The sequence below is a fragment of the Muscardinus avellanarius genome, assembly GCF_963383645.1.
Source record: "Muscardinus avellanarius genome assembly, chromosome: 13".
Lineage (NCBI taxonomy): Eukaryota > Metazoa > Chordata > Mammalia > Rodentia > Gliridae > Muscardinus > Muscardinus avellanarius.
The window spans coordinates 37083526-37109602 of NC_137799.1; the positions used below are offsets into that span (position 1 = coordinate 37083526).

A 26077-nucleotide genomic window follows, 5' to 3' on the forward strand; every position below is an offset into this window, starting at 1 on the left:
TGGCAAGGATACGAAAAATTGGGGCCCTTATATGTTGCCAGCGGGAATGAAAAATGGTACAGTGGCTGTGAAAAAAGAAGGTTGAGGGCTCCCCCAAAATTAAACAAAGAAGTATCGTATGAGTCATCCATTTCACTTTTAAGTATATATCTCAAAGAACTGAAAACAGGTATTTAAGCAAATACGTGTAAAGGAATATTCAATACAGTATCAATCACAATAGTCAAAAGGTGGAGATAACCAAACTGTCTACCAGTGGATGAATGGATGAACGGATGTGGGATCTCGTCACACAAAGTTACGTGTTATGTGACTTCACTTACGAGAAATAGCCAGAACAAGTAAATCCATGGAAACTGATTGGAAATGGAGGTTGAACATCACTGTGAATGTACTAAATGCCACTTCATTGGTCACTTTTTTATTTTTCTTTTTGAGGTACTGAAGATTGAACTCAGTGGCATTCTGCTTCCAAGTTACACCTCCAGACCTATTTTCTTTCTTTCTTTCTTTCTTTCTTTCTTTCTTTCTTTCTTTCTTTCTTTCTTTCTTTCTCCCTTCCTTCCTTCCTTCCTTCCTTCCTTCCTTCCTTCCTTCCTTCCTTCCTTCTGGTGGTACTGGGGTTTCTGGAAGCCCTTCTACCTCCAGGCTACACTCCCAGACCTATTTTATATTTTTTTATTTGGAAACAGGGTCACTTAAGCCAGCGAGGCTGGCTCCAAACCAGCGTGATCCTCCTGTCTCCGCCTCCCAAGTACTGGGATGATAAGGGTGTGCCACCATACTCAGCTCATTGCTCATTTTAAAATGGTTAATTTTACTAGGTACATTTTTCCTTCAATTGAGAATAGCTGGAAGGGGGTGAGGATGGAGCTGGGGTGGTAACAGTGCTGGTGCAATAGCCCAGGTGAGAGATGAGGGTGACTAAGGCCAAGAGCATGGGTGGTGGAGGTGGAGAGGGAGAGGAAGTGATAGAGAAATATCCAGCAAGGTCTTCACTTAAATAGGATCAGTGCTTACTTTCAGTGTGAGGGATCACTTTGTTTTATTGTTTGAATTGTTTACATCAAACATCAATTACCTCCACAAGCAAAACCCACGACAAAATCACTGGAAGAAAGTGTATCATAATGTCCATACTAATATCCAATTCCAGGGGTCCAGAACGGGGGGAAACAAAGTGCCTATAAAGGAATTCAACTCTGAAAATGACTGGTGCGATGATCAAGATGAACATTCAATAAACGTTTAAGATCTGTGGCTTATTAACTCCCTGCAACAGGTACCTTCAGCGAAGACGGTAACTCCAGGACACCTTAAGAGGAACCTAAATTGCTTTTCCCCCTTCATCTTATAAGGTGGAATGCATGCATAATGATGAGAGCTTCTGCAGCTACATGGACCATGAGGACAAAGACATACCAGAAGGATGACAGAAGAAAAGCCAGAAAGGATCTTGATTCCTGATGCTAGGAGTATGACATCCTTGATTTAGTCGCTGCAGTTTTTACTTACTTTTTTTTTCTCAGCACATGCAGCCAAATCTAGTTCTAATGAAAATATTCAAGGTGGAGCTTTATTCTCTTCTTCTTCTTCTACTTCTTTTTTTTGTTTTGTTTTTGTTTCTTTTTTTTTTTTGTGGTACTGGGGATGGAATCCTTCTATCTCCAGGCTACACTCCCAGACTCTCTCTCTCTCTCTCTCTCTCTCTCTCTCTCTCTCTCTCTCTCTCTCTCTCTCTCTCTCTCTTTATATATATATATATATATATATATATATATATATATATATATATATATTGGTGGTGGTACTGGGGTTCCTGGAAACCCTTCTACATCTGGGCTACACTCCCAGACACCAATTTTTTATATTTTTATTTGGAAACAGGGTCTCTTAAGCCAGCAAGGCTGGCTTCAAACCTGCGCGATCCTCCTATCTCCGCCTCCCAAGTGGGGGGATTACATGTGTGGGCCACCATGCCCGGTCCTTTATTCTCTTCTGATCTCTATTTGAATGGGAATGCTCCCATTCCAGAATCTGTCAGGATTTTTTGCAGTTTTATGGCTCTCACCCTCTTCATGAGGTTTTGAGGTAACCGGGGTGCCCCATGTGGGTAAGTGCTAGAGTAAGGGCTGAACTGAATGGCCCTGAGTGCCAGTTAGAGCTGGGGGGTCTCCTGCCCACCTCCTCTGCTGAGACCTCCACGTACTCAGCCCCCAAGAATGCCAGCAACTGTCACTCAAATGCCTGTGAACGATGATGAATCCTTTAGGCTTGTTGCTCTATAAAAACAGTAAATTTCATAGCTACCATATTTTGCTCAGAGTTACTGCTGGTGACTCTTTTATAGCCTCAGTTTCCCCAGTTTTCAGAGATACAAGTGGGACTAGGAGAGTTTTAAGGCTTAACGGAATCCACAGAAACCACCGCTCATGGCACGAATCCCTTGCTTAAAAGCATCCCTGGTGCCGGAACTCTGATGGGCTTACTCGTGGTCAGGTACACGGCTCCCTGCCGTCCCTCACTCCAGTCATGCCCTCCAGGGAGCCTCGGGAGGCTTCTCTTCCAGAAGTTCTGAAATCCAGATTACAGAAATCCTTCCAGAAGTTCTGTAATCCAGATGCCCCTCGGATCTCCCTGAGCTTCCAGTTTTCAGTAAAACCCAGATCAGCTTCAATTCTAGGGTTTGGAATGGCTCGAAGTTCGCCCCCCCAACAATGTCTACTCTTGTCTGCCTTTTCAATTTACTGTTTATTAAGCAACTAGTCTGTGCAGAGCACTGCTAATATTATCAACAGTGATGGCCATAGACCCAGACCCTGGCTCCTTGTGTTTACATCCCTGGGGTTAGGGAGACTGGAAGGGACCGAATAGAAGCAATTAATTACATCGCTGATCATTCATAATGAATGCGTTCATTCAATAACTATCGATTAGATGCCCTTTGTGTGCTATGTGCTGGGGTATGAAGAAGACAGACTCGTCCTTGCCCTCACAAAGCCCATGTTCCGGGTCCATTAAACATTTACTTAATTTTAACTAACTCATCTAAAACAATGCTCTGCTCAACTCTGCTGTCTGTCAAGCTCTTTGATGGCTGGTGCTGGGTCACCATTGAACACAAATGTGCAAGTCTGGGCCCTCAGGGAAAATGTGGGCTAATGAGAGAGGAGGAGGAGAGTGAGGAGCGATGGATAAGCTGTGAATAGCCTTGAGGGACACATACAGGCTCCTGCCATGGAAAATAATCAGGGAGGGGGAAGGGGCTGCAAGGGGACCACATGTCCCACACAGCAGACAGGAACAGCCTCGCTGAAAGAGAAGACAGAACAGCTGAGACCTCAGGGCAATAATAGCCAACACTGAAGTAGCACCCGCTGTGTACCAGACCCTGCTCTAAGAGCTTTCTATATATCTGAACTCACTGCAACCTCGGAGCAACCTCAGAAGGCTGGGAATACTCTTCCCGTCACCCTGTTTTATGGAGGAGGAAATGGAGGAGACTCACTTGAGCTCACGCAGCTAGTAAGAGGTAGTGCCTGCTCCAGGCTGCGTGTCTAACTTTGACACCTCTTACGGGTAGGAAGAGAGCCAAGGGGACAGCAGGAGGCTGGGCTGAGGGATGTGTGCGTAGGTCGGAAGGTGGAAAAGAGCTGGAGAAAACGTGAGGAACAGGACTCACATGTCTGTTCTAGACTTGAGAGCAAGGCAGAAGGGTTTGGAGAGTCCTGGGGGGGGGGGGAGGCTGGAAGGGTGACCAGGCAGCGTGTGCCTCTGTTCCCTGGGGCTCCTAAAAGGCTTGCTATGGGCTGGAGCAGAGTCTTGGAGGCACAAAGGAAGGGATGCTGCAGCTGCCAGGGAGAGGAACTTTGCAGAAGGAGCAGAGGAGCGGGATAGAGAGAGCTGGGCTGGTGCCTCTGGTTCCTTGTTGCACAGGAAGGTTCTTGCTTAGGCCTCACATCCTGACATCTTCGCGGATAGTTTCCTCTTTCACTGTCAAAAGTGTCGAATTCGAATGATAAATTACCAGGATATCCCAGCTAAAGAGGACTTAGGGAGAAGTTTTGTTGGTCTGAGTGTATTTCTCTCCTCAGTCTACCCCAAAACTTTCTAAATCTACACCGTACATGGATGATTTTGAAGTTGGGATTGTGTTTCCTGGCTGGGAAAGGCGGAGGACAAGGAGGCCCAGGCACATTTGGTCCAACACAGGGGCTGGCACCCAGCCGGCCCTCGGCGATGCCTGGGGAATGACATAGTCATAAGAATTGTTCGGTACCTCGTTTCTCCCCGGTGTAGGGGACCAGGTCTTCTCGGTCCTTAAACTCCTTTGCTTGCTTTTCCAAGTGATCCAAGAGCTCCTCTCTTTTAAAGGGGCCCGTGGGCGCCTTGGTGGTCTGATCCTTCTGCCTCAGGCCTGCGGGCAGCAGTGCATTCTACGGAGCAAGAAGTGGGGCGCAGGAGAGAAAGAGAGAGAGAGAGAGAGAGAGAGAGAGAGAGAGAGAGAGAGAGAGAGAGAGAGAGATGGAGAGGGGAGAGAAAGAGAGCGGTCAGCTGCCGAAGACTTGCAGTTCTCCAGAAACTCATCATTAGCCAGCGGGAGCCTTAGAGCTACAGAATCCATCCACCTCTCTCTTCCATGCAAAGAATCTGAGAGCCTGAGAAAGGCAGGGAGCTGCCCAAGGTCAAAGGCAGATGAGGGGCCACGAGAAAGGCTGAGATTCATGTCCTTTAACACTCAGGTGTCCCTGCCTCTGAGGTTTCTGAAGGCGAGGGGCGAGAGTTCAGGGCACTGACACAGGCTGGGCACAGAGTGGTGCTCAGATCTGCTGAGTGGGAAACAGGATTAAGTTAGAGTTTGGGCACAAGAAGACAACAAGGGCAGTTTGTGTGTCAAGCAGTTGGCAAAAGAAGTCACAGGAGGTTGAGGTAGGACCCTGGCTGCCAATCAGGAATAAAGAGGCAAAACCAAAAACAAGCAGGAGAAAGATCTGTGAGGTGGGCCAGATGCCCTGGCTGCAGCCCCTGGGGCCCTCCTGGATGCTTTCCGCCTCCAGCAGGTCTGTGGTCACGATACGCTGGTTGTTAAATATTTTGAACGTCGCCCCTGGAGATGGGTCTCTCAAGAAAGATAGCATCCACCAGTTGTGGCGCTCCCTTCTTCATACAAGGGCAGGCTCCGAGGTGTGGGCTCACTACCAAAGCCAATTCCTAATTAGGGTGGATTTGAATCACCCGAATGAGCTTAGCTTTAATTCGGCCCCCAAAAGTCAAAGATGATTATAGTTGCAAAGATGCTTAGAGAGCCAGGCATGGTGGTGCACACTTGTAATCCCAGTATTTAGGAGGCTGAGACAGAAGGATTGCAGGTTCAGGGACAGCCTTAGCAACTTAGCGAGACCCTTTTTCAAAATTGAAGAATAAAAGGACTGGGGGTGTAGTTGAGAGGTAGAACTCCTCTGGATTCAATCCCTGGTATCAAAGCAGAAAAAAAAAAAGATACTTAGAAATCACCTGATGCATAATATTCTCCCTTCATGGGGAAGCTGAGGCTCAGATCAAGGAAAGACCTGCCCAGTTAGTTTCAGGGGCAGATAAAGGACAAAGACCAGGGTCCTTGGTCAGATTTTGGGGAGAGGCAATCTTCATTTTCAATCCTGTCCCCTTGTGTTTGGAGAGCTAGAGAGGACTTCTGGGAGGTATGTGTGCGTCTTCTTGCTGTGCACCCAAATTCACTAAAGTGGAGTCATTCCGTCTTGAGTCTTGACACCACCAAAATGCTTGTCTCCCATCACTCATCCACTCCCAAATCCTGTTCTGAAAGGGCTCTCCAAGAGAGGAAGGTCAGGCACACAAAGATAGCTGCGCGCCAGCCACTCAAAGGGATACTGCTGGGAGAAGGATGCGGCCGTCTAACACATGTGTAAGTTTCAAAGATGCTTGACCACTGTCTACCACCACCGTGCGACGGACAGAGGGGGGTGTGGCCACTTGGGGAGAGCTGTAGGGGAGCGGGGCTGCACAGTGCAAGGCAGAGATGAGGGGCTCGAGGGTGGTGCCGCGGTGCGTGCAGATGGGTTCAGGCCACGGTTCAGCAGAGACGTGTGAGAGCTGGATCATTTAATGGAATGACGAGCAGATGGAAAACCAAGCCTCGACTGATCTGGGGGTGAGGATCGGGAACACAAGTGATGCCACACACAGCCCAGTTTTCTGGAAGCAGCAGTTTTCAGGTGATGTCCACCTCGTGGGTAGGACAGGATGCTCCCAGGCCAGCTGTGTTCCTGTGGACAGGGTCACGGCTAGTGGGGATGTCCTGTGTCTCTCTCGCTCCTTCTCTCCATGGCTGGGCACTTGCTGTGAAGCATGTGAATGCCAGCATACCTCACTGTCCTGTCCACGTCCCTATATGACTATACATATAAATAACCCAGTAACCAGCCTGCACTGACCCCACATCTGGCTTAAGCCCTGACTTGAAACAAAGATGAAGCTATACAGTGACGCTAGGCATGTCCTCGAATCCCACGAGGCTGCAGTTTCTTGTCTTTTATTTATTATTTTTTGGTGTATATGGTATTGGGGATGGAGCCCAGGGGTATTCTACCTCTGAGCTCTACCCCCAGCCCTATTTTATTCTTTATTTTGAAACAGGGTCTTACTAAGTTGCAGAGGGCCTCACAAGTTGCTGAGGCTGGCCAAACACCTAGTATCCTCCTGTCTCAGCCTCCCAATTATAAGTGGATGTTTCTTGTCACCACCACACATCTGGCTGTTTCTTGTCATTAAAATGGGGATGATGGTGGTGGTGACTCCCCAATAGACTTGAGAAAATTTAAGTTAGATAATGTAGAAAGAGTGCTCATCACGATGCCTGATATATCTGATCACCATTGTTGTTATATAATCAGTTAAAATACCATTTTTTTTTTTTTTTTGGGGTGGGGGTATCAGGGCTTGAACCCAAGGGCATTCTACCTCTGAGTTACTCTCCTAACTGCATTTATTTTAAACAGTGTCCTGCTAAGTTGCTGAGAGCCTTACTAAGTATTAGAGGCAGGTCTCAAGCCTGTGATCTGTCTTTCTCAGCCTCCCAAGAACTGGGATTATAGATGTATATCAGCACGACTGACTAATCAGTTAAAATACATCTTAGCGGGAGATGAATTACTCAAATATGTAGAAGACCGGAAATATATCATCCAGATATATTTTAAAATTCAAAACCTGAAGTATACAACATAAAGTGCAGGCGCTTGTGTTTTCCTGATCGTCTCCAGGGGATGCTGATCCATTTCCATCACCATAGAGGGTTTTTAGGGGCCAGGGTACACTGTGGACCCCCAAAGGCTCAGGATTGTGATGGGAGAGGCCCACCGGGCTGGAAAGGGTTTGCAAACTCCCATTGCTTACGGAGTGTCTCAGAGGCCACTGCCATAGAGGGAGCACAAGGACATTCTGAGCGAGAAGCTTCCTCGGCACGCGGTCTGCTCTGTGCCTTGCGGACTGCTCAGCAGTCTCTCTGGCCTCTGTCACTTAGATGCCAATAGCACCATCCCCCCAATGTGACAACCCAAAATGTCTCCAAATACTGCTAAATGCCCCCAGAGGGCCAAATACCCCCAGGTTGAAAACCACTGTGTTGAATTGAAGGCACATAGTTATAATAGGGGAATAAAGAAGTGTTTAATGTATTTTAAAAGTTTTACCTATGAAACTGTTTTTTTGTACTTGTGATCGAACACAGTGTAAGCTACACATTTTATTTTTATTTTAAATCAGGGTCTCATCTCACTAAGTTGCTGAGGGCTTCACTAAGTTACTGAGGCTGGTCTCGAATCTGCTATCCTCCTGCCTCAGCCTCCCTAGTACTAGGGTTACAGGTGTGCACCACCATGCCCGGCTGAAGTTGGTTTTTTTTTTTAAAGCAAAATGTCAAAAGTCTCTTCTAACAATTCTTATTTCATCAACTTTTTAAAGTAAATATTGGCCGAGTGTGGTGGCACACACCTGTAATCCCAGCATTCAGGAGGCTGAGACTTGAGGATCGCGGTTCACGGCCAGCTTCAACTACTTAATGAGACCCCTTGCAACTCAGTGAAACCCTGTTTCAATATAAGAATAAAAAATAGATCCGGGGTTGTAGCTTGGAGGTAGAATGCCCCTGGATTCCATCCCCAGTACTGGAAAAAATAAAATAAAATAGGGCTGGGGTGTAGCTTGGAGGCAGATGCCCCTGGGTTCAATGCCCAATACTGCAAAAATAATTAATAAATAAATAATAAATAAAGTAAATATTGAGCACATCAGTCTCCTAAGGATTTAAAGTTTATATTCTTAAATTGGTATGTTTAATAAATTATAACATAATTTAAAATTAAAATTAAAGATAGTTGCATATATTTTAAATTCCTGATTATTACTTTAATTCATTTTCAAAAATAACATGTGACCTCACACTCTGTATAAATAGCAACTCAAGATGAATCAAAGATCTACATGTAAGAGCTACAACTATAAAACTCTTAGAAGAAAGCGTAGACATAAATCTTTGTGACTGTGGGTTAGGCAGTGGTTTCTTAGATATGACACAAAAACACTAAGCAACAAAAGAACGAAGCAAATGTGCTATGCTCCATCAAAATTAGAAACATTGGTGTTTCAAAGTGCATTAGTAAAGCCGGGCGTGGTGGCGCACGCTTGTAATCCCCGCGCTTGGGAGGCTGAGACAGGAGGATCGCACAGGTTCAAAGCCAGCCTCAGCTACTGAGTGAGGCTCTCAGCAACTTAGTGAGACCCTGTTTCCAAAAATATATATATATAATAGGCCTGGGAGTATAGCCTGGAGGTAGAAAGCCCCTGGGTTCTACTCCCTGTACCACAATTTAAAAAAAAAGTGCATTAGTAAAAAGGCAGAAGGGAGAAAAAGTTTGTAAATTGTGTATCTGAAAAGAGTCTAGTATCCAAAGTACATAAGTTTCTCTTATGATTCAATAATACAGGGCAAATACTCAATCAAAAAATAAATCTGGTGGAGTGCGCCTGTCAACCTAGTATTTGGAAGGCTGAGGAAGAAGGGTCTCAAGTTTGAGGCCAGCGCATGGTAACATAGTGAGACCCTGTTTCAAAATAAAAAATAAAGAAAGGGTCAGGGGTGTAGCTCAACAGGAGAGCTCCCCTGGGTTCAGTCCCCACTAACCCATGCAAATACAAAAAGGCAAATGATTTGAATATATATTTCTCTAAAGAACACATGAAAATGTCTAATAAGCACATGAAAAGAACCTCAACATGCACAAAAAATTCAGAATAAGATACTAGCTCACACCCATTAGGATGGATGCCCCCCAGCCCAAAGAAAATACCTCACAGATAATAACAGGTGATGGTGAGAATGTGGAGAAACTGGAACTCTCATACATGGCTGGGAGGGCTTGTAAAACGATATGGATATGGCCTCTTTGAAAAGTAGTCTGGCAGCTTCTCAAAGTGAGACATAGTGTTACCACATGACCCAGAAATTGCACTCCTTAGTGGAAAAGAATAAAAAACAAATATTTACCCGAAAACTTGGATATGAATGCTCATAGCAGCATTATTCACGACAGCCAAAAACGCAAACTGGCCAAATGTCCATCATCAGCGAATGAACGAATAAGCAAAATTGTGGTAGATACATACAACCGAACGAACCTTGAAACATTAGGCTAAGCAAAAGAAGCCAGATGCCAAAGGTCACATGTTCTATGATTCCATTTATATGAAATATCCAGAACAGTCAAATCCATAGGCACAGAAAACAAATGAAGGGCTTCTCTAGGGCTGGTGCTATAGACTAAACTGTGCCCTCCTCCCTCTCCTCCCCTCTTTATACGCTGAAGCCCTAATCCCCAGCACAACTATATTTGGAGTTAGAGACTATAAGGAGGTAATTAAAGATATATGAGGTTACAAGGATGAAGCTCTGATCCTGAAGGATTAGTGTTCTCATAAGAACAGATACCCAAGAGCCTGCTGTGCCCTCCTTCCAAACACCTGCCCTGAGAGGATACGGTGAGAAGGTGGCTGTAACTGGGAGGGGCTCCTCCACCAGAAAGCGATCCTACTTGACCCCCATGCAGGACTTTCTAGCCTCCAGAGTTGCAAGAAAATAAGTCTCTGATGTTTAATCCACCCAGCCTGTGGCATTTTGTTAGAGCAGCCTGAACAGAGCTTGGAGGAACAGAGAATGGCAGCTAATGGGTATGAAGCTTCTTTTTCAGGTGATGAAAATGTTAAGTTGGCTGTGTGATGGTTGTACAACTATGTAAATATACTAAAAGTGAATTGTACATTTGTGTGTGTGTGTGTGTGTGTGTGTGTGTGTGTGTGTGTGTGTTGTACTGGGGAATAAACCCAGAGGCATCTGTCATTGAGCTATATCCCCAACCTTACTTTATTTTTTTATTTTGAAATAGGGTTTCACTAAGCTGCAGAGGTCCTCGCTAAGTTGCTGAGGCTGGCTGTGCACCGGTGATCTCCCTGTCTCAGCCTCCCTAGCACGAAGATTACAAGCATGTGCCACCACACACAGCTTCTGAATTCTATATTTTAACGGGTGAGTTGTTTGGCCTGTGAATTATATCTTTAAAAAGCTGTTGGTTTTAAGATGCCCTGTTTTAAATGGGGAAGAATTATTCAAAAGACCAACACAGTAACTAAATGAAACGGTCATGAGATGCTGAGACGAGCCGTCTCTTTGTGCACCAGTGGCCGATCGTGATTCTGAAACTGGTCGAGCTAGAGCTGGCCCAATTTAAAATGATGCCTTAAGCTGCATGTGGTGGTGCACACTTGTAATCCCAGCATTTTGGAGGCTGAGACAGGAGGATCACAGTTCTCAGACAGTCTCAGCTACTTAGTGAGGCCCTTTGCAACTCAGTGAGATCCTCCTTCAAAACTAAGAATAAAAAATAGGGCTGGGGGTGTAGGTCAGAGGTAGAATGCCCCTGGGTTCCATTCCCAGTACTACAAAAATAAATAAATAAATAAATAAATAAATAAATAAATAAAATGGTGCCCTATTTTACAATGAGATGTGCCTGTTAATATAAATTATTATGGAGGAGTTAAATGAGTAAGAGAATATGCCTTGTGTTTTTCATGGCTATTAGAACCTAATCCTTTCAGACACAGGCTAGCCCACACTTCCTACCACCATTTTGTTATTGGCTCCGACCAGGAGAATATTTGATGATCATGTATATTCAAAAATATCTTTAAGCCAGGCGTGGTGGTGCACACTTGTAATCCCCGTGCTTGGGAGGCAGAGACAGGAGGATCGCGCAGGTTCGAAGCCAGCTGCGCTGGCTTAGGAGACCCTGTTTCCAGGTAAAAATACAAAAAAAAAAAATAATTAGGCGTCTGGGAGTGTAGACCAGAGGTAGAAGGGTTTCTAGGAACCCCAGTACCACCAAAAATATATATATCTTTAAATGTTCTTTTATTTCTCATCATTCAACAAGCATCTATTAGTGAGTGGAATGTGCCCAGGCAGTGTGCTGTGCTAAGATGTAGGACCAGGACCCCACCAGAGCTCTCTGATTTATAGTACCAGGAATAAGGGAGGTCATTGGTGGGGGGATAGACCAAATTCGAGAAAAAACTTGATTATATGTGCCCATTCCCTAGACGTGTGGCAACCAAGGTCCTAAAGGAGACTTACTTCACTGGTAGCAAAGAACAATCTCTACCAGCCTACACCTCACCTGTAAAGGTATGTTTCCATGGTGCCTGTGGGGAATAACCTTTGAAGGATTTAAATCTCATTCTCCTAATCTTAAGTTGTGCAGGAGGTAAATGTACTGGGCAAGCACTTTCTTCATAGTTAGTTCGCAGGGAAGCGTCTCCCCGAGTTGGCCAGAGCAGTCACTGTTCTGCACGGGGGGAATCTGTAGTCACAGTGCTTGTGCATCCTACCCACAGAGGCAGAGTGGTTACAGGTGAGATTTGCTTTGGGGAAAAGTTTTGTATAAAAGTCTTTTTATAAGATTCGAGCAAGTCCTGATGTTATTACGTACAACTAGAAATTCACTCGTGAGGGCAGCGACTCATGCCCAGGTGACCTGTTTATCACGCCCAGGAAAGTTAGTGTGTGTTGTAGAAGAGGGATTTCTAGACGCTTTCTGATCTTGGCCTAAAATGACAGCCATTATACACTTGAGAGCAGTGGGGACTGCGGCACACTGGGGTTTTCATGTCCCACACTACCCAGCTCCAGCAGACTGCTGACCTGTAGGAAAGTGGACAGTGTTATTAGATATGCTAGGTTTTACATGGGCTTTCTTGATTTTAAAATATTGACTTGTAGCCAGGCACAATGGCATATCTCTGTAGCCCCAGTGCTTGGGAGGCTTAGATAGGAGGATCACAGGTTCAAGGACAGCCTCAGCAACTTAGAGAAAACCTCAGCAACTTAGCAAGACCCTATTTCAAAATTTTAAAAAGCTGGGGGGTGTAGTGCAGAGGTAGAACACCCTTGGGTTCAATTACCCGGTACCAAAAAATAAATAAGAATACAATATTGACATGTAGTCCAAACATTTTCAAACAATGTTCTGGTAATTAAAACATATCTGCCAGCAAGACCCAGCCCATGGGCTGCCATTTTGCCATGTCTGATCTAAGGTTCTTATCAGACTAAAATTCTAGGTAGGAAAGGTCAAGATATTTATTAATTTATCCCACAAACACTTACTGGATATTCTGCCCACATACCAGGAAACCCTTCTGCCTGGGCTACACTCCCAGACCTATTTTATATTTTTATTTGGAAACAGGGTCTCTTAAGCCAGCAAGGCTGGCTTCGAACCTGCGCGATCCACCTGTCTCCGCCTCCCAAGCGCGGGGATTACAAGTGTGCACCACCATGCCCGGCATACCTACTTTTTAATTAAGATTTTTTAAAATTATAAAAACAAAGTTTAATACATTCTTGAAAATAATCATAGGGGGAAAATTAAGCCACCTGTCCTACAGTTTCCTGCTTCTGCTTTTTCTTTTTAATGGTGGCTTCCTTTTCAAGTGTCATTGAAATTTGGATGTCTAGCACGATAGGTTAGCATCTTAGTTCAACTTTCACACTCAGCTCTGGAGTCCAGTCTTCCAAAGGACCATGGAAACTCTGACACATCCTTAGCTGTACTGTCAGACCTTTGCTCCCTGCAAACAGCTGCCAGGCAGGCGAAAGATCAAGTTCCTGCACAATGATCATTGCTATAGATAGCAGGGTAGGACCACTGTGGGCTTGTTCAGTATATACACGTATTGCCCCCTCCCCCGCCAACACACACACAGGACCATAGACTCCTGATGCTCAGAGATACAAAGCCCCAAGAGATTCTCTATGTCATTTAAAAAATTTTTCACATGGGGAAACTGAGGCTAAGAAAACAAAGCCATTGGCCTAAAGTCACACGGCTCGATGCTGCAGAGCCACGGGGCCTGAGCTTACCTACAGATGACGCCATATAACATTAGCATGCTCAAGTACCACCATGACCACCTCCAGACTGGGGCTAATCATACATGAGAAGTCCCATATGGGGCTGAGGGTGTAGCTCAGAGCTAGAGCACTTGCCTAGCATGTGTGATTTCCTGGGTTCCACCCCTAACACTGATAAACAAAAAATCCCTTGATTCTTCAAAGTGACAAAAAAAATAAGTGATTCGATATCATTACTTTCCCCAAATAAATCAGTGCTGTTAAAAGCCAGGGAATGGAGATATGCCTCCCTCCTGGGTCAGCACCAGAAGTGCTTGGTTCCTGTTCTGTTCCCAAACCACATGTGACCCCACAGAAGAGGCTGAGGCAGGTGGGTTGACCTCTGTGTTTGGTGTCTGGAAGAAAGTCAGGGCTGGGGCTGGGGCTGGAGATGGCGGGCCTTGCCTAAGGCCACACATTGGATCCACAGCTGGGGATGGGTGGCTTCCTCCTTGGGCAAGTCCTCCACCCCTCTTGACTGCCTTCCTCTACGAGTAGGTCCTGGATCCAGGGTGGCCCCTCAGGAGAGCCAGGTCTCTCCTCTGAGTGTTAGAAGCCAAGGTTCTCCTCCTTATCAAACTAGGTTCCCTTCACAGGTGGAAAAACTGAGGCTCAGGGGCATGGAGTTACCATCCTGGGTTAAGAGTAAAATGAAGGTGGCCAACCTTCTCAAAATTCCCACCATCTCCTCTCCCTTCCTCCTAGTTCAGACCATTGACCTCCAGGATGCCCTAGGAGCCTGCCCTCCACCCTCCCCTCCACCACATCCGGCCACTTCAAGGCGGGCAGGGGAGAGCTAGCCCATGCCCTGGGCACAAAATCTGGATGGCACGTACAAACGGGATAAATGGATCCAAGTCTTTAAAAGCCCCTTTCTTTCCAAACGTACCCCCACCCAACACGCATGCTCCCGGCCTCTTCCTGTCTTAGCTTTCTCTCCAGAAGGAGCTGGGCCTCTGGCTCAGTACCCCTAACCTCACTGCCCTGCCCTAGTCAAGTTCAAGGGCATCAGTGCTGATGCTCAGAGGTGTTCCTGTGGCCCCAGTGCAGTGTTTGTTTGTGGTGGGACCTGTTGATCATGACAACACTTTGTCTATCTCTGATATCATGGTACAGGAGCCTTCCCTGCCCTGTTCTCTCTTAATCTTCCTTTTCTGCCTCCTACACAGGGAGAAGTGTTTCCTATTCCTGTGAGATGGGTACTGGGCACCGGGCGACAATGCATGTACAAGTCCTGCTCACAGCCTTAAAGGAGGCATACCCCCCAGTGTGGTTGCCTACTTGACCTGGGTTTCCTGGAGGATGGAATGCCTGAGCACAGGAACCAGGAAGGAGTGAGCAGGTGGAGAGACAGAGGAAGGGGGCATCATAAGGAGAGAGAAAACCCAACACTGGGAAAGGCCCGCAGATGGTGGGAACATGGCTTGCTCTGGGCAGGAGAGCAGGTTAGTCTGAGATTGCAATGTTCTGAATGTCTCCAGCTCAGCGGCCCGCCCTCCTTTAAGTCCTTGTAGCCTCCTGCTGGTCTCCCAAGCCCCAGGCCTCACCACCTTCCTTTCCCACACCAGCAACCAGCCAGACCTCAGCGACAGGTGCGTGGGACCATGTCATTCCCCAACATGTTCACAGACGCTTAGCGGCTTCGCCAACTGACACTCGTGCCCAAATTCACCTGCCAGGCACAGAGAGCTCTTCACGATTAGATGCCGCCTACTACTACCTCTCTACCTTCCCGCTGCTCCTCCCTCTTGGAGAGGGCTGGGTTCTAGCCACCTCTAGCTGCTCCCGTTCCATGGTGCCCTGTCCTCGCACACTGCCATGCCTTGCTCGGGCGATGCCCTCTGCCTGCAAGGAGCCTTCCTGCTCTCTGCCTTCTTGTTTCAAGGCCTTTCCCTTGGGGGCCTGTTGAGCTGGCAATTCTCTTCCCATACTCTCACTGGCATCACGCTCTGTCTTGGAGTACATGCATTCCACATTCCTCTCTCCAAGGAGACTGGGTGCCCCTCAAGGGCAAGCTGGGATATATCTTTGTCCTCCTCACCTCCCCAGCACCCAACCCTGCATGCTAGGAAAGTGCTATGTGACCATCTGTAATCACACAGCACTGATGTTGTAGCTGGACAAAGGACCATCTTGCTCAGACACTCTGCAGGCCTATACCATACGTGCTGCCCCACGCAGGTGTGAGAGAGGGGACACATTCTGAAGGTGCCAGAGTTGGGGTCTGTTGGGAGTGGAACCAGACTCACTGATGAGGCTTTTGGGAAATGCCCAGCTAGAGAGAGAGACCTTTGTAATGTTTTCTTTGGAGGTCTAGATTTGGTTAAACTTCTACCAACACCTTACTCTATCTCAGAGCTTCTACAAGAACAGAACATAAGACAAACTAGAAAACCCATGGTGACAGGTGCCCAATTATCCCTGATACCAAGCCTCCCCTTCCTTAGCAATAAATGCATCCCCACGTGTGTGTGTGTGTGTGTGTGTGTGTGTGTGTGTGTGTGTGTGTGTTACTGGCAGGGGTGTTCTACTCCTGAGATATCCCCTAGCCCTTTTTAATTTTTTATTTTGAAACAGGGTCTTGCTAAGTTGCTAAGGCTGACCTGGAACCCGTGCTCTTCCTGCCTCAGCCTCTCAAGCGCTGGGATTACATGTATACCACACCCAGGTACGTCTCTCCTTTTTAGTGGAACACTTGGATACTCAGATTTAAGACTATATTTCCCAGGTTCCCCTGCAGCTAGGTCAAGCCATGTAATTAATTTCTGGTCAATGCTAAGAGAATGTTTAGTGGCAGTTTCTGGTAATATCCTAAAAAGCACTTGACTCGTGGTTCCTTTCTCTGGGGAGTTTGGGGAGCTGTGCTCCGCAGCAGCCCTGGACCACTGTCTCTAGACTTTTACTTAGAGGATGAATAAACCACTCACAATTCAAGTAATTTTGAGTGTCTGCTGCTTGAAGCCATGCTGTACCCTACCTGACAGCCTACCTGGGTTCTTATATCAGGGCCATGAGACTGTAAACAGGCCACTGGTGCTCTCTGGCTTTGGAGCCTTCATCTGTAAAATAAGGGTCAAAAGCCTTTCTATCTTGAAACCTCAGAATAAAAGTTTGAACTCCACATGGAATTAGCTTACGACCAATCAGTTTTGTCACCACCAAGTATAATTATTTACTTTCACTCAACTCAACCCGGCATTATGGAGGTGTTCTGTTGGGGCAGGTGCATCTCATGTGTGTGTTGCGCACTGGAAAAATTCAAGGGTCTTACGGTTAAATTATTTGTGTTGGAGGATTCTTCTTCTTTTTCTTCTTCTTCTTCTTCTTCTTCTTCTTCTTCTTCTTCTTCTTCTTCTTCTTCTTCTTCTTCTTCTTCTTCTTCTTCTTCTTCTTCTTCTTTTTATTTTTTTTTAAAGATTAGTATTTAAGCCAGGCCGGTCCTGGGCTCTGTGCACGGCCAGCCAGCAGTGTTTCTAAGGATGCGTGCCTATTTTTAGAGAAGAGATTTATTTCTTTCCATTTCAACTGTTTACTTCTACCCTGGGCTTGTGATTCTGCCGGTTTGTGTTACAAGGGAGAACCACGTCTTATGGACTAAACTTGGCTGCTCTCAGGATGGCCAGGAGTGCCCTGTGCCTTGTAGGAGGGAACCTGGGGCACACGGAGGGAGGATTATAGGAGGGTCCCGTGGATTTACAGGAAGGTCGAGCTTCTCGCCTGGGCTGTTGACCTGCTGTGTCAAGTCCTTGGACAAGTCCTTTCCCTCTCTCAGCTTCAGGGACCTATCATTGTTTTGATTTTTCATCACTAAAAGGGTAATAGTAGTAATATTTATAGGGTTGGTATGAGGATTCAATGAAAGACGTAACGTTCTAAGTGAGCAATACTAGTCCAGGACGAACTCCATAAGCCAGGGTCGTTCTACCTGTGCCTTGTATGTATCTACTGGGGGAGAGATGGGAGGGAAGGCAGGTGGCTGCTAAGTGTCCTGCAGCTCTGAAGGTCTACAGTTCTAGGTTTTCTCCTCTATCATTTCTTCTTGCAATTCATGGCCCCTGGCTGTCAGACCTCTTGACACATGGGCTAAGAAGGCCAGGGTCTGCACGAACTTAGTCTATCATGAATAGCTGTGTGATTTGTAGCCTTTTTACCTATAGAATGGCATTAAGCTTGGCCTAGGAGGGTCAATCTATAGACCTCATAGAAATGGTATGAGATGATGCCTGTAAAGTGTGCAGTGCAGCACTGGAATGCAGAGATGCCTCAACAGAAAACGATGACGACGACGATGACGATCCCAGGCTTTGCAGAGAGACGGATGTTTCCCATTATTGTTTCTGTGGTTATGTTGTGTCACTGATCCCCACCAGCCAACTGTAAAATCAACTCTTAGAACCCAATTCCTTCACAAGGTTGGCATTTCTCTACCATCTTTTCTCCTGCAGATTTGTTGATCTTTTTTGCAGAAAGTTTAAAAATATATTCTACTTTCCCTGCAAAGTGTCACATTAATAAACAATATTTATAGTTAAATTCTTTATATTGGTGGATTCTTTTTATTTTTTAAAGATTAATATTTAAGCCAAGCATCTAAACTCACGTTTGGGAGGCTGAGACAGGAGGATCACAGGTTTGCAGCCAGCCCCAGCAACTTAGTGAGGCCCTTCATAACTTAGTGAGACCCTGTTTCAAAATAAAAGATAAAAAATTCAGCTAGGGGTGTAGCCTGGAGGAAAAATCAAGCTGGGCATCAGGGTATACTCCTGTAATCCCAGTACTAAGGAGACTGAGACAGGAGGATTGCAGGTTTGAGACCTGCCCCAGCAACTTAGTAAGACTCTGTTTCAAAAAAAAAAATTAAAAATTGGGGCTAGGGGTGTAGCCCAGAAAAAGACATCCCTAGGTTCAATTTCATAAATAAATAAATAAATAAATAAATAGACTTGAAGTGTGGGTAAAATGCTCTTGAGTTCAATTCCCAGCAACACACACACACACACACACACACACACACACACACTTAGTATTTATGATAAAAATCACACAACTCCAAAGGAAATAAAAATGAAAAGAACTAAACAATTTGCTGGTGATTACCCAGTCTGTTCTCCCGGTTCCCTTCTGCAGCTGGGTTCCAAGCGCATTTATGGGGGTGGTGGTTAATAGTACAGGTCAATGGGCCGCAGCTATTAGGTTGGAATCCCAGAAACCTCCAGGCTGCATTGGGGGCAGATTTTCTTTGCCTGTCTCTAAGCCTGAGTTTCCACACATTTTATTTTATTTTATGGTACTGGGATTTGAACCCAGAGGCATTCTCCCTCCAAGCTATACCCTCAGCTCTTTTTATTTTTTATTTTAAAACAAAGTTTCGCTAAGTTTCTGAGTCTGGCCTTGAATCTGCCTTGAATCCTGTCCCAGCCTCCAAATTACTGGGATTACATGTGTGTACCACCACACTCAGCCCCGCCTCTAAAATGGGGCTAAACACTGAACCCTTCCAGAAGACTAAATGAGGTCATCCATGTAGGCCTTTACCCAATCAATGTTAAGGATCTATCAAATCACATAAGAACCTGCACCCAATTCCCAGCTCCAGAGACTGACTGGTCCTTCCTCAACTTCTCTGTGTGTTGCCCATTTCTCCCCCTGCCTGGGACAAAGGCGATCTGAAGGGAGGATTTGGCTCAGCTTTAGAGCAGCGTCCACTTAACTAGAGAGAGAGAGAGAAAGGGCAGATCCTCTGGGGATCAGTCAACAGAGGATACTTTTAGCCCATGAAGCATTCCTTTCCCGCGGGAGTCCAGTGCAACAATCTCATGATAAGCTCGAGTTTTTCCAGAGGGAGAGATAGTAAGTTTTAGGGACTTTTTTTTTTTTTTTTTAAACTTGCACAAGTTTGGAATCCTCTGCTGCAAACAGAGCTGCTTTCCAGTTTCTTGTACTCCACTCTGTCACATGACACTGGGGCTTAACAATTGCATAACCAATAACGTCACCCTCTGAAGTGTTTGCTGAGTTCGGGTAACGAGACAGCCAGGAATGGCTGGGGAAATCATGCATGGGTTAGATTGGGTTCGAGCCCAAGGGGGCTTCTGAGGCCTTCTAGACCAACTGTACCCATTTTATAGCCAGAGAGACTGAGATATAAAAAGGGAAAAGCAGGGAAAAGCTGTGGGGACACATTTGTAATCCCAGCACTTTGGAGGCGGAGACAGGAGGAATGCAAATTTGAGGCCAGCCTTTGCAACCTAGCAAGACCCTGTTTCAAAGTAAAAAATAAAAAGGGCTGGGGGTGCAGCTCAGAGGTAGAAGGCCCCTGGGTACCTTCTCTAGGACCCCAGTAGGAACAACAACAACAACAACAACAACAACAACAACAACAGGAAAAGCTCATGCCTAAATCCTAATAGAAACAAGATTGGATTGGAGACTTTTGTGCCAAGGTTCTTCCCAGGAAGAAAAGGATGATTTTGCATATAGCACGCTCTGGAACCACACCTGTGGCTCAAGCTCTTTGCTGGAGAGTCCCATGAAGCCTTAGAGCAGCTTCACTAAGACCCACATCCTGGGGCTGCCCCTGCCAAGTTGTGGGACCCTGGACAAGCCCCTCCACCTCTCTGGGTCCCCATCTGTGAAGTGTGGATGCTGGCCGTGTGCCTCAGAGGATTGGGATGGTGGTTGAGGGAGTTCTAGCTTCAAAGTGCTCAGAACAGCACCAACTCAGGGCCAGTGCCAGGCCAGTGCTTGTGACATAAAACTATAGGCAGGAGGAAGGAGGAATGTGGGGTACATAGGAGGGGGGTGGCCTGGGCGCCAGGGCCCCTGGGCTCTGCTCTGGTTCTGTTTGGATGGCTCTGATCTGAAGTAAGTTCCTTTCCCTCTTTGGGTCGGTTCTGGCTCCGTAGTGGGGCGCTGGACACCTGCCGGCTCCTCCCTCAGCTGTGATTTCAGAGCCGACCAAACAGGGTGAAACTGGAGCTGGTGTGTTGTGCTCTCAGAAAAAAGGGGGCCCCACTGGCCTTTCAAAACCCACACACTGTCTTGAAATCAGGTAACAGAGATTTCTGTGAAGGGGCCCATTGTGTGTGACTTGGACAAAAAGCCCACTGGCCTATGTTACCTTCGGTCCTCTGGTTTTGTTTTTCTTTTCCTTGAACTAAAAGAGAAAGAGGGCTTTGAAAATGTCACTTTTGAAACCCCAGTAACTGAGAACCCCGGGTCTCAGATGGCCAGCCTACTCCCAGGCCCATCCGCACAATCGCTTCTCTGGCGCATACACACTTTGGAGTCTGCTTACAACCCGACTCTCGGTGCCTGTGCTGTGACTCCGGGCAGGCTGCTCAGCAATCTGAGCCTCCTGTGCCCATCCATCCCTTCATGGGCACAAGCAGAGTGGCCTCTTCCCATTACCTGGGTAGCAGAGCTGGCCCTGTGAGGGGCATGGGCCCTGGGAATCTGATGCTGAGGCCCAGAGCCTGGTACTTGGGGTGGGTCCTGGGGGAGTTCTGTGCCAGGCCAAGGGCAGGACCACATCCATCTGGGTCTCAGTTCTGAGAATGCCCCTCCCTCTGCCCCCTCCTCAGTCCTGGGCTGACGCTGGCTCTGACCCCTGTCATCGCCTGCCCTATTTGCAGCCACAACCTCATTTAACCTCAGCCCCATCTGGTGGCTCAGGACACCAGCAGCAGGGAAAAGGGGCAGGCCCTGCCTCGTCTTTGGGAAAAGTTCTTGCTCCCCTACCCACTGGGCAGGACACCTGAGCCCCTTCCCCCTCTCCCTGTGTCCCCAGCACCCCTTCCAGTCCCCTCCGTGCTCAGAATTGGCTCCTGAAACCACCATGTCCACACTAGGTCCCTGCCTTAGGGGATCCACAGGCCACTGAGAAATAACCACTCTTGTCTGCCTTGCCACCCCACCCTGACAGCGAGCCCTGAACCCCTTCTATCAAGCCTCACACAGAAATCACCAGGACTCCTCCTCTTCCTTCCCACAGGAACCTTCCCTCCCAGCCTGCACAGGACACCTTCTATCCAAGGGAATCGTGTGTGCGTGCGTGCGTGCGTGTGTGTGTGTGTGTGTGTGTGTGTGTGTGTGTGTGTGTGTTACTAGAGATTCAACCCAGGGGCATTTTACTTCCTAGCTACACCTCTAGCACTACTTTATTTTTTATTTTGAAATAGGTTCTCATTAAGTTGCGGAGGGCCTCACTGACCCTGAGGCTTGGTTTGAACCTGTGATCCTCCTGTCTCAGCCTCCCAAGTGCCGGGATTACAGGCATGCTGCACTGCACCCGGCGTTTCATTCTCATTCTTGACTTAGGGAGATCCAGAGCCCAGTCCCATTATCACCAGCTCTGTGGAGCCTCTCACCAGTAAGAAGTGATCCTTTCTGAGCTCCTTTCTGAGGGTTTATTACACATACTTCCCCACTACCCCAAGTTCCTGGAGGGCAGAGTCACTGCCAGGCTGCTCTGTGGGCACTCAACACAGGGCCTGGGGCTGGGCAGGTACCTGAGTCACGTTTATTGAGTTAACTAGAAGAAGCCACATGCCCTGTTTGTTTTCACTTTTTTTTTGTACTGAGGATTGAACCCAGGGGCATTCCACCCCCAAGCTGTACCCCCAGCCCTTTGTATTTTGAAACAGGGTCTTGCTAAGTTGCTGAGGCTGGCCTTGAACCTGCAACCCTCCTGTGTTGGCTTTTCAAGTACTGAGATTAATCCTAGGCCATAGTGATCTAGTATAGAAGTAGACCAGAATAATTTTGCAGGAACAAAATGAATGTTTGCTTGTTCCTGACCTCTATAGCTTGTTTTCACTGAAATGCAGCCCAGCAGGAGGAGAGGGGGTGGGAGAGGAGGAAGCCTCAGGCTCTCCACTCCTCACCAGCTTGAGCAGCCTCTCCAAGGGCACAGCCTCCGTGTGGTTATGCAGGGGAAAGCCATGCATACAGGACCAGGACCAAATGCTGGAGGAATATGCCATTCCATGAGGCCTAGGAACCAGACCCTAGACGAGGTCTGGTTTATGTGGAAAGACACCACTTCATCAAGACTGGAGCTAAGACCAGGTTATCAGCTCATGGAAGCTTGGAGATGAAAGGGACCATCCTACTCCAGCATAATGTGGACAGGATGCTGAGGCCTAGGGAAGGAGAACAGCTAGCTCAGTGTCCATGGGTGTCAGGACAGGGCCTGATCCAAACTCTACTCCCACATTAAGAAGAGTTAAATAATGATTTTTTTAAAAGGCATGCAACATTTCATTTTTAGTTAAAAATATACAAAATGGAAATGCACTAATTCAGTAGCATTCATTATCTACCTTTTCTGTGCTGACCATGGACCTGGGTACCCAGAATATGGTTATAGATGGAGACCCTATAACTAGTAAGCCACTAGAAATCCCTCCCTTGGTCCTGCTTATGGGTCCAGTATGGCTTGTCAAGCAGCACACACCCAAGGAGCCCTCCACATCCTGATGCTGGGTATTCGGACTGCAGAAGCAAACTCTGAGCATTAAACCTCTTAAACTGAAGCATTAAACGGCTTCTCGATGTGCCAACTATGAAATGCAATCATAAAACATCAGGCAAGTGAGAGGGCTTCATCTAGTCCTTTATTTCTTAGCTACTTCATCCTGTGACACATGTTCCCACCATCCAAAAACAACAGGCTTGATAGAACAGTGGAAGAGCCTTTGGAAGACTCAGTCACAGTCCCCCAAGGGCTGGGCCAGGTTCTCCTGAAGGCTGAGCACACTCTAAAGCAAGGGTCGTCCATGGCCATAGCCAGGACTCACAGGTCTAGGACTCAAGGTTGAAAATGGGAGTGACAGTCCTCATCATTACCCATGTGGCTTCAAGCAACACTTTTGCTCCATGCTCCCTTGACCTTAGGCTCTGCTTATCTAGAAGTCTTGGTTGCAAAGGGAGGGATGCTCTCTCTCACTGGAGGCATGGAGATTCCATTGAACAGGAAATCAAAGCTGCCACCTGGCCATCTGGGCTACTCATACCTCCACAGGCAAGCAGAAAAGGGACTCCCAGCACTGGGGCGGCTGATCCCAACTACTGAGGGAAACTGACTATGGCTCTGCAGTGGAGGGAAGAGAGTGTGTTTGGAATACAAGAGCTCCTTTAGGGCATCTCTTAGTATTACCATGCCATGTAATTGGGGCTGATGGAAAACTACAATCCAGGCAGGACTATGAATGCCTCAGACCCTTCAGGAATGAAGGTTTAGTCACCCTGCTGGGTCAGAACAACCAGCAGAGATGCTTGCTAAGAGCAAAGGAAATGCAGAATGGTAGCAGAAGAAAGGTAGTTATAAATACCAGCTACCTCCATCTGACTGGTTATAGACACAAGAACTGTAATTGTCATCAATATTTTTCTCCTTATTTTGGGAGTGTGTGTGTTTGTGTGTGTGTGTGTGTGTAATAAGTATCTTTGGGTTTTCCCATTCTTATTCCCTTATCATGTAAAATGAACTGTATTATTTTATGTCATAGTATTTAAGTACTATTAATTTCTCATCATAGTGTTTAAATTATAGGGTATGGAGGAGGAGAGTAAACACCACTCAAGGATCTTGCCTCCCCTCCTGGGGAACGGGTTGGTGTGTTTTCTTTCATACATAGGGTGGTCGTATCACATTAGAAAGAATGATGACCTTGTGGTGTCTTTCACAGGCATGGGAAAAAGGACAGTTGCCAATTAAAGGAGAGAAGAGATAGGAAGAGGCAACTGGAAGGACAAATGGCAGTAGCTTTAAATCTAAAACTATGTAAAACCTCCATGGTCACACCTCATCCTGCCTCCAGGCTGAACCTCCTGCCTCCAGGTGCCCAGCAACGTGGCTTGCAGTGAGGGGAGCAGCACCCCTCCCGTTCAAAGTCCCCTCTGAGAGTAACTTTAAAACTTTGAATGTGTAATTCTGTTTCTCCCCTAAATAAACCTGCCTGTAGTTCAAACCTTGTCATGAAATTCTTCTCTAGCCTGCATCCCGGCACAACACATTATTGTCTCTATTTGGAGACCAACTATGGTTTGAAGAGATGCATTTGGATGCCACATGGACTTGCAATAGTTCATTCTATGATTTAACTTGACTGGGCCACAGGTGCCCAGACATTTGGTCAGACGTTATTTTGGGTGTATCTGTATGTTTCTGGATGAGATTAACGCTTGAGTCTGTAGATTGAATTAAGTCTGTTGATCTGTTGAAAGTCTAAACAACAAAAAAGCTGACCCTCCCATGATTGGGAGGATTTCCTCTTGCCAAATCAAGTTGGAATTTTTTTTTTTTTCAGCCTACCAGCATTGAGACTGGAGTACCCTATTGGCTCTCTGGGTTTCCAGCTGCAGATCTTGGGACTTGTCAGCCTTCAAAACCACGTGAGCCAATGCTTAGAATAAACTTTTCTCTATCTATATCTTTATCTGTATCTATATATAAACTATTGGTTCAGTTTTTCTGGAGAACTCTAACACAACACTTAAAAAAACAGACAAAACCCTGCAAAGGCACCACCATTCCAGCATCACTGCCAAGTGGAGCAGAAGGCAGCAGCAGCTTCAAGAAGCACAGGAATGGCCCTGCCCCGGGGATGGTGGTCATCCCTGCATCTGGGACGGCGTGTCCTCCTTTAGCACCCACTCACGTCAGGGTCCAGCTCATCCAGCTCGTTTTCTAGCGTCCGGAGCTCTTCCTCTGTGAGGGCTCCTAGGATCTCATCCTCATCCAGGTCACGGTATTTCTCCAGCTCTCGTCTGTAGGACATGATGGAAGAACTGTCTCTTCTGAGTTTCTGTGCTGATCTATGACACAGCAGAAAGAGGAACATCTTAGAAAAACTGTCCCTGGTTTCATCCACCAGCAAAAGGAAGCTTGTCATCACATGGTGGCTTGGATGTGTCTTACGAATAACCGGATAATCATTATAGTGGAAATCTGCATGAAGTTGCCCTAATTATGTAAAACGATGAACCAGGTAGAATTCCAGAGGGCGTGCGGTTGAATGGCTTGCTTTGGTTGTAATGGATGTGGCTACTGATTAAGAGTGAATGGGTGATTTAAATGTCATATGAGTGCTGGAAAGCAATTTTATACTTCAAGTAGTTCAAATGCTTCTCTGGCCAACCCTCCACCTCCACCCAAGGCCCCAGTGGGAATCTTGAATGCCAGCCACTCTGCCAGGACTGCCTTTCAAGAGGGCAAGGTTGTCAGTGGCTAACTGAACACTCACTACATGCAGGCCCCTCACCTACATCATCGCATTCAATCTGGACGAAAAGCAGTCTACATAGAAATATCAGACTATTACTACCAAATGCCGAGCCATGTGTTAAACAAGTCATGAGCATTTTCAAATTTAACCAATGAGTGAGGTATTTACTATTATCATTTTACAGGTGGGGACATTGGGCTTAGAGAGGTTAAGCGATTCACCCATGCCATTCTACTGAGAAGAGGCAGGTCCACAGATTGAACTCGGGTCTGGTGGCTTTTCGAGCCCGTGTTGCTCTAGCCGTTGCATCGTAGGGCATTTTTCA

General features: G+C 46.7%; 1 protein-coding gene across 2 annotated transcripts in view; it reads right to left on the bottom strand.

The window, feature by feature from the left end:
• The window catches only part of TMOD1 (tropomodulin 1), a gene marked incomplete at both ends in the record, with an annotated part of 63290 nt that extends 37985 nt beyond the window's left edge, over positions 1–25305 (bottom strand). For both annotated transcript variants that reach the window (XM_080708512.1, XM_080708511.1), the window contains 2 exons: positions 4280–4436; positions 25186–25305. In XM_080708512.1, coding sequence (XP_080564638.1) covers positions 4280–4436; positions 25186–25305 — 277 coding nt within the window. The remainder of the gene's footprint in view (positions 1–4279; positions 4437–25185) is intronic.
• Positions 25306–26077: the final 772 nt, after the last annotated feature.